Source organism: Triticum dicoccoides, chromosome 4A (genome assembly GCF_002162155.2).
Source record: "Triticum dicoccoides isolate Atlit2015 ecotype Zavitan chromosome 4A, WEW_v2.0, whole genome shotgun sequence".
In the NCBI taxonomy this organism is placed as follows: Eukaryota; Viridiplantae; Streptophyta; class Magnoliopsida; order Poales; family Poaceae; genus Triticum; species Triticum dicoccoides.
This window is the reverse complement of record NC_041386.1, coordinates 466,336,163-466,342,988: the sequence shown is the minus strand read 5'-3', so window position 1 is coordinate 466,342,988 and position 6,826 is coordinate 466,336,163. Positions and strand designations below refer to the sequence as shown.

Genomic DNA, 6,826 nt, shown 5'->3' with positions numbered 1-6,826 from the left:
GTAGCTCCGCCGTTGATTATATTCTCCTATTAAGTACCTTGCATAATGTTGTAGGAGATCAACCATGCAGGAGCCGGTGGCATATGGGCAGAACTTGTTAGTAATAGAGGTAATTCATTATTGTTGGTTGTGGGACACCGGAACATAAAAATCCTACAGAAATATTGTCCATACCTGAATTTCAGTGAAATCATCGAATGTATTTTTATGCTTCAGGTTTTGAAGCCGGGGGACTCCATACGCCATCAAATATTGACCCATGGTCTATAATCGGAGACGACGCTTCCATATTTGTGGCGACTGATCGTACATCATGTTTCAGTCGAAACATCATCGCTCTTAGGATGGAGGTTCTCTGTGATGAATGCCCAGCCGGTGGCGTTGGCATTTACAACCCTGGGTTCTGGGGCATGGTATGACGCAATTTTAAGTTGACCGTAAGCATAAAAATTGTGGTTCAGTGAACTAATATATTTGATATCAATGTATCACATGATAGAGATGTAACCTCATGCAGCCGTGTCTTTTTTCCCCCTTGCAAGGCAGTAGCAGTATTTTTTACCTCCTTCTCCTAACCTTCCAACTATTATCCAATTTAGTAATTACCTTTACCATTTCATCTTTCAGAACATAGAAGATGGAAAGACATACAATCTTGTAATGTATGTTAAATCAGCAGAAGCTGCAGATTTGACAGTTTCATTAGCAAGCTCTGATGGGTTGCAGAAGCTCGCTTCAGTTACTGTACCGTTAGTATCGTTTATCTCAATATCTGGTAAGGAGGAGGACGACAATATTTCCATTAGTTTATGGGATATTTTTTGTTTCAGAGTCGCTGGCACTTCCAACTGGACAAAAGTGGAGCAAAAACTGATAGCTAAAGGGACAAACAGAACGTCAAGACTTCAGATAACATCTAACAAGAAGGGAGTTGTATGGTTTGATCAAGTATCACTCATGCCATCAGACACGTTCAAGGTATATTATACACTAATATTCTTGATATTGATATTGACAAGAACTGAAAGAAGGTAGAGATCCAAAGCTTTAGAATACCGAACTACACATCATTGGCGGATCTAGAATTTGACCAATGTGGGAGCAAGCAATGGCAATGATGGTTGAATTACACAAAAATGGGTAAATGTATATACATATGCACTAGTAAAAGTAAATATGCAAATTGCTTGTGGGGGCCATTGCCCCCATGACCCCCACATTGGATCCGCCCATGCTACACATCGATTGAGGAGCAAAACCCTGAAGATTAGGGTTTTAAATGGATACTGTGCGTTGCTTTGCTATATCCTCGTAGTGCCTGATCATGATTAGGGCGCTTGAGTTTATCTGAGTATGTAACTGGCCCTTTTCTTTTCTATACATACAGGGACATGGTTTTCGCACCGAATTGATATCCATGCTTTTGGATCTAAAACCACGATTCTTGAGATTTCCTGGTATGGCCATATCCCATATGAGTCTTGTCTAACTTTTGCTCAGTTTATTGGTGGCTTCACACTAATGGCTGGACTTGTACAGTATAACTTACTAGACTGGATGGATATTTGCTCGTGTTGCTTTAACCTGAATATCTTTACTTTCCGATCAGAACTTGTGAGACCTAGCTGACTGAACCCTCAGTTCCCCTATTATGAGAGAAATCCACTGAGCCAACTACGGCAATGCCTAGTGAGGTGTTCACTTAAAATATGATAGAATCAAATATCATTATATTTTATTCGACTAATATATCTCAGTACCATATGCAAGTTATGTTATACTGACTAAAGTTTCATATATTCCCAGTCGAATATGTGCTCTGACCATATTAATTAAATATCTTATTTCATATATCATGTTCCCTTGACTAATGTAACATTCCATTAAAATGAACCCAACTCATCCCTAACTAAGTTTGTAAAGACATCTGATATTTTGTATTTTCCTTTTCCTTAATTTTACATGGTTTGCTCGGAATGCATTATAGGTGGTTGCTTCGTTGAAGGCGAATGGTTAAGAAATGCATTCAGGTGGAGGGAATCTATTGGTCCATGGGAAGAGAGGCCTGGACACTTCGGAGATGTTTGGCATTACTGGACTGACGATGGCCTTGGATATTATGAGTTTCTTCAGGTACCAGCCAAGTGACGAACATTATTTCACCTTTTTCCTTTTATATTCTCACCTAACCATATGTTGCCTTCGAAATCTATATCAAAGCTTTCTGAAGACCTGGGGGCTGCTCCAATCTGGGTATTCAACAATGGTAAATATCTTCAAATTTTGTCATATCAATGATTAGCAGTGTCCGCCTTCTTAAATGTTGGAGTCCTCTTTCTTAAATACCAGGAATCAGCCACAATGATGAAGTTAGTACCGCTGCCATTGCCCCTTTTGTAAAGGTATTTTTGAAATTGTACTTCATTTTCTATCAGGGTAGACATGTAATTGTATGATGGATACTTCTAAGTCTTGAATGAACGGCAATTTGCAAGCAATTATAACTTAGCATTGCCATGGTGCATCAAAACAAGAGCAAATTACTTATTTGTTCAACCTTGTCCACGGACCAGTTTCTTCCAGTTCTATCATTTAATTCTGTGGTACTGTAGTATTAATGCCCGATGTGTTCCCAAGAGTTAAATTGTAATTAACTCGTTATAATCCCATGTACATTATTCTGAAATTATTGTCTTTCTGCAGGATGTATTGGACAGTCTAGAATTCGCAAGGGGGAGTGCAAACTCAACATGGGGCTCTGTTAGAGCTGCAATGGGGCATCCTGAACCGTTCCCAGTCAAATATGTTGCAATTGGAAATGAAGATTGTGGGAAAAAATACTACCTCGGTAATTTCTTGCCTACCTCTTAATGCAAATATGCTCAGCTCCTCTGTGTGTTCTTGATATTTTTTGTCAACTACTGTTCTTATTTGTTTGAGAAACTACTTATCCACCCATTTCACAATATAGGCCGAAGTCCCGAAGATGCCTTGTGCATGATAACTAAATCGTGTAAAACCATGGAAATAACAAGATTCAACCATAGCTACCCCTAAAAAGAAAAGTTCTTGAGATGATTATTCAGTCATAGTTTTCTTTCCAAAATTTTGGAGCATTACAGAGAAATATGATAGGACGAGTGAGCTAAAATAACACTTCATAATTAAATGATAGTGATGTATGTTCTCATCAAAAGAAAAGATGAAGTTAGCAAAGCATAACAAGTATAGCACTACTAACTAAAACAGAAGAGTAAACTATTACCTGGTAAATCTTCTTTAATAAAGTTACCTATTAAGTAGTTCCACCTGATCATTACTTCTGGTAGTTTGCTATTTCAGTCAAACTGTATAATGAATATTTGCAATAATCTTCTAGGTACATGATGTTCCTTAATTCCATTGAACAGGTAATTACCTCAAGTTCTACAATGCTATAAGAGAATCCTATCCAGACATTCAGATGATTTCAAACTGTGATGGTTCATCTAAACCACTTGACCATCCTGCTGATTTGTATGACTTCCATGTAAGTTACTTGTGACAAATTGGCTCAACCCATTTCCCCTGTTAAGATTCTCATTGGGTTTACTTGTGACAAATTGGCTCAACCCATTTCCCCTGTTAAGATTCTCATTGATTCTGAAAAAGTTGTTTTTTATAGGTCTACACCGATTCTAAGACTTTGTTTAACATGAAGGGTACGTTTGATAAAACTTCTCGTACTGGTCCCAAGGTATACCTCTATTTCATGGTTTACTTTGTGTTTTCACTTTTATGACATGGGCCAGATGGCCTTTCAAATGCTTTGGTATCGATCTTGTACACAGTCCAGCATCTCCTGGCCTTTCTTTAGGGATGTTCTTGCCATAGCATGTATTTTATGTAGGGTTACCTGGTGTATCTTCATCGTTGTTCAAAACTCTGTTTCTGAATGATGATGAGAAATATAGGAATTGAGACCTCAAACCGAGCATCTTTTTGTATTTCTAGAAATTTCTGCTGGGGGTGCGGGGTGGGCTGGCCTGCACGTAGTTTCCGTGAAGTTCTGCCAAACATTGAGTGTAACTAGGGGCCATTAAAACAAGAACTGTTGGGGTCATTGTAAGAACAATGAGGAACCTGCAGGATCTAAGTAGCACTTACTGAGGACTTCGATGCTACTTGCATGTCTTGGAAAATCTTGGGCAGTAAATACATTCCTGTGTTTTGACAATATATTACTCCCTCTGTCCCAAATTACTTGTCGCAGAAATAGATAGAAATGGATGTATCTAGAACTAAAAATACGTCTAGATACATCCATTTCTGCGACAAGTATTTCCGGACGGAGGGAGTACTAAATAATATAGCTCTTCTGCGTATCAACATCCTTTCATCCTTATGGACAGTAAATACATTCATGTGTTTTGACAATATGAATATTTAATAGGCCTTTGTCAGTGAGTATGCCGTATGGAGAACTGATGCAGGTAGAGGAAGCCTTCTTGGTTCACTAGCAGAGGCTGCCTTCCTTACTGGACTGGAGAAGAACAGGTGATCCCTCACAGAGTTTGTCTACTCTCCTAGCAACTACCTATAGATCTGTACTGTGGGTTTAGCTGACTTCTTGTTGGTTCTTTGCAGTGATATTGTTCAGATGGCAAGTTATGCACCACTCTTTGTAAACGACAATGATCAAACGTCTGTATCCATATCTTTTTTTCATTTCGCGAGTTCTTGTTGATTAATATTGCAGTAATTATGTTTGAATCAAATAATCAGGTGGAATCCGGATGCTATCGTCTTCAACTCCTGGCAACAATACGGAACTCCTAGTTACTGGATGCAGAAGTTTTTCCGCGAATCTAGTGGTGCCATGATTCATCCAATTACAATCAGTTCCAGCTACTCTGGTTCTCTAGCAGCATCTGCCATCACCTGGCAGGATTCCAGGAATAGCTTCCTGAAAGTAAAGGCAAGTAAGTTCCATTGTTATATCCGGAGGGGGGCGGTGAATATTTGTGTTGATCTTGAAAGCTCTTCCTTTGCAGATTGTGAACTTCGGGTCGGACACCGTGAGCCTCACGATCTCTGTGTCCGGGCTTCAGGCTAGCATCAACGCGCTGGGGTCAAACGCTACTGTTCTCACGTCCAGCAATGTGAAGGATGAAAATTCTTTCAGTAACCCGAACAAGGTAGCATACCACTTCTGTTTGTGGTTAGGTTCTGGAGTGTAGAGCTTATTGTTCGTTTCCGCATCAGTCTCTTGGGAGCTGTGTCACCTGAAGCTGAATCTTGCTTTGATGAACAATGCAGGTCGTGCCCGTGACAAGCCAGCTGCAAAACGCAGCGGAACAGATGCAGGTCACGCTCGCTGCGCACTCCTTCTCCTCGTTCGACCTTGCGCTTGCTCAGTCCGAGCTTGTTGCGGAGATGTGAAGCAGCTACACGGTGTTAGCGACGCGTGGAAACACGACAAATACACGAGGCCTGATATGGAAATGGAGGAGGTTGTCAGTAATTATGCTTATATCTTGATAAAGCACTCACTGTACAGTGTAACAAAGAGGAGATACTCATACATACAGCAGTACTAAATAAAGTCCATATCAGGCTGATTTGCAGTTAATTTGCGTTGCACATGTTTGCTTTGGGTCCGTGAAATGGTGCCAACAAACCAACCTATGTCCGTGAGCATCAGATTGCAAAAAAAGTTCTGTACATTTACATTAACTCGCAAGGTAAGAGAAGCCAAAAGCATGCAGAGGAATTCATCTAGTAGCACTCTGAACCCACTTCCAGAAAAAATTGTAAGTACATAACTAGTTACAGCCGTGATGAACACAGCCTGTATTCATTTCCACACATTTTTGGATATGTAGTTGCTGAGCCTGAGATCCAAGTATACTTGTCCTAGCTAAGCTAACGATCATTGTCTTTGCAGTCGATGGGATCATCATCACAGATGTTGTTGAGCACATCAAATACTTCTTGCGCTAGAACTAAACTGGCCTATGCCTAACGAAGAGTACTCCTTTTTTTTGAAAAAGGGGGACATCCCTGGCATCTGCATCGGAAAGATGCATACGGCCACCTTTATAAAACAAGCAAAGAGGTTCAACACAAATTTAAAAGTCTCAAACAAAGCTGCTCACAGAGCGGTAAAGAAGCAAAACAAATGCCACAGCCGGCCGTCAAGAGAAAGACAGGAAAACTAATTGCCTATCCTATTACATGACCGCCATCCAAACCGGCTGAAGATATCCCGTGCAACCATCTCCCATCGGATAGATCCAGTAACCAAACGCTCCCTGGCCTCCGTCGGAGTGAGTAATGACCACATACGGATCAAAGCAGTGGCTCGGAATATAACCTGCAAAAAATGAGTATTGGATGTTCTGTTAAAGACTAAATCATTTCTACAATTCCATATAGCCCATAATAACGCACATACTCCAACACGAATGTGCCTCGCTGTTTGGGGCTCAATCCCATCCAACCACGTTCCAAATAACGTGTTAATATTCTGTGGAGGAGCAATATTAAAGGCTATTGTCACTGACTGCCATAGAATTTTTGCCATAGGACAATCGAGAAAGAGGTGCTTAATAGTTTCATTTGTATCACAAAAGCTACACCGACTATATCCAGTCCAGTTGCGTTTAATCAAGTTATCTTTAGTTAAAATGACTTGTTTATGCATAAACCACATGAACACTTTAACTCTCAAGGGAACTTTGACTTGCCACACATGTTTCGACGTAGGAATAGAACTAGAGTTAATAACATCCAAGTACATAGATTTAACCGTAAATACTCCATTCCTCGTAAGTTTCCAACACAA

At 40.1% G+C, this 6,826-nt stretch overlaps 1 protein-coding gene across 2 annotated transcripts in view; it reads left to right on the top strand.

Annotated features, from left to right (window-relative positions):
• Nucleotides 1-5,611, top strand: part of LOC119286216 (alpha-L-arabinofuranosidase 1-like) — a 7,036-nt gene extending 1,425 nt beyond the window's left edge. The window contains exons 3-18 of one of the 2 annotated variants that reach the window (XM_037565584.1): nucleotides 55-109; nucleotides 217-413; nucleotides 628-749; nucleotides 831-978; nucleotides 1,388-1,457; nucleotides 1,988-2,133; nucleotides 2,221-2,266; nucleotides 2,350-2,402; nucleotides 2,704-2,848; nucleotides 3,411-3,529; nucleotides 3,665-3,736; nucleotides 4,433-4,536; nucleotides 4,627-4,683; nucleotides 4,765-4,957; nucleotides 5,034-5,177; nucleotides 5,299-5,611. In XM_037565584.1, coding sequence (XP_037421481.1) covers nucleotides 55-109; nucleotides 217-413; nucleotides 628-749; nucleotides 831-978; nucleotides 1,388-1,457; nucleotides 1,988-2,133; nucleotides 2,221-2,266; nucleotides 2,350-2,402; nucleotides 2,704-2,848; nucleotides 3,411-3,529; nucleotides 3,665-3,736; nucleotides 4,433-4,536; nucleotides 4,627-4,683; nucleotides 4,765-4,957; nucleotides 5,034-5,177; nucleotides 5,299-5,421 — 1,794 coding nt within the window. In that variant the 3' untranslated portion in view covers nucleotides 5,422-5,611. Of the gene's footprint in view, nucleotides 1-54; nucleotides 110-216; nucleotides 414-627; nucleotides 979-1,387; nucleotides 1,458-1,987; nucleotides 2,134-2,220; nucleotides 2,267-2,349; nucleotides 2,403-2,703; nucleotides 2,849-3,410; nucleotides 3,530-3,664; nucleotides 3,737-4,432; nucleotides 4,537-4,626; nucleotides 4,684-4,764; nucleotides 4,958-5,033; nucleotides 5,178-5,298 lie in introns of both variants that reach the window. The other variant, XM_037565583.1, reaches the window with a different exon arrangement.
• The last annotated feature ends 1,215 nt before the right edge of the window (nucleotides 5,612-6,826 follow it).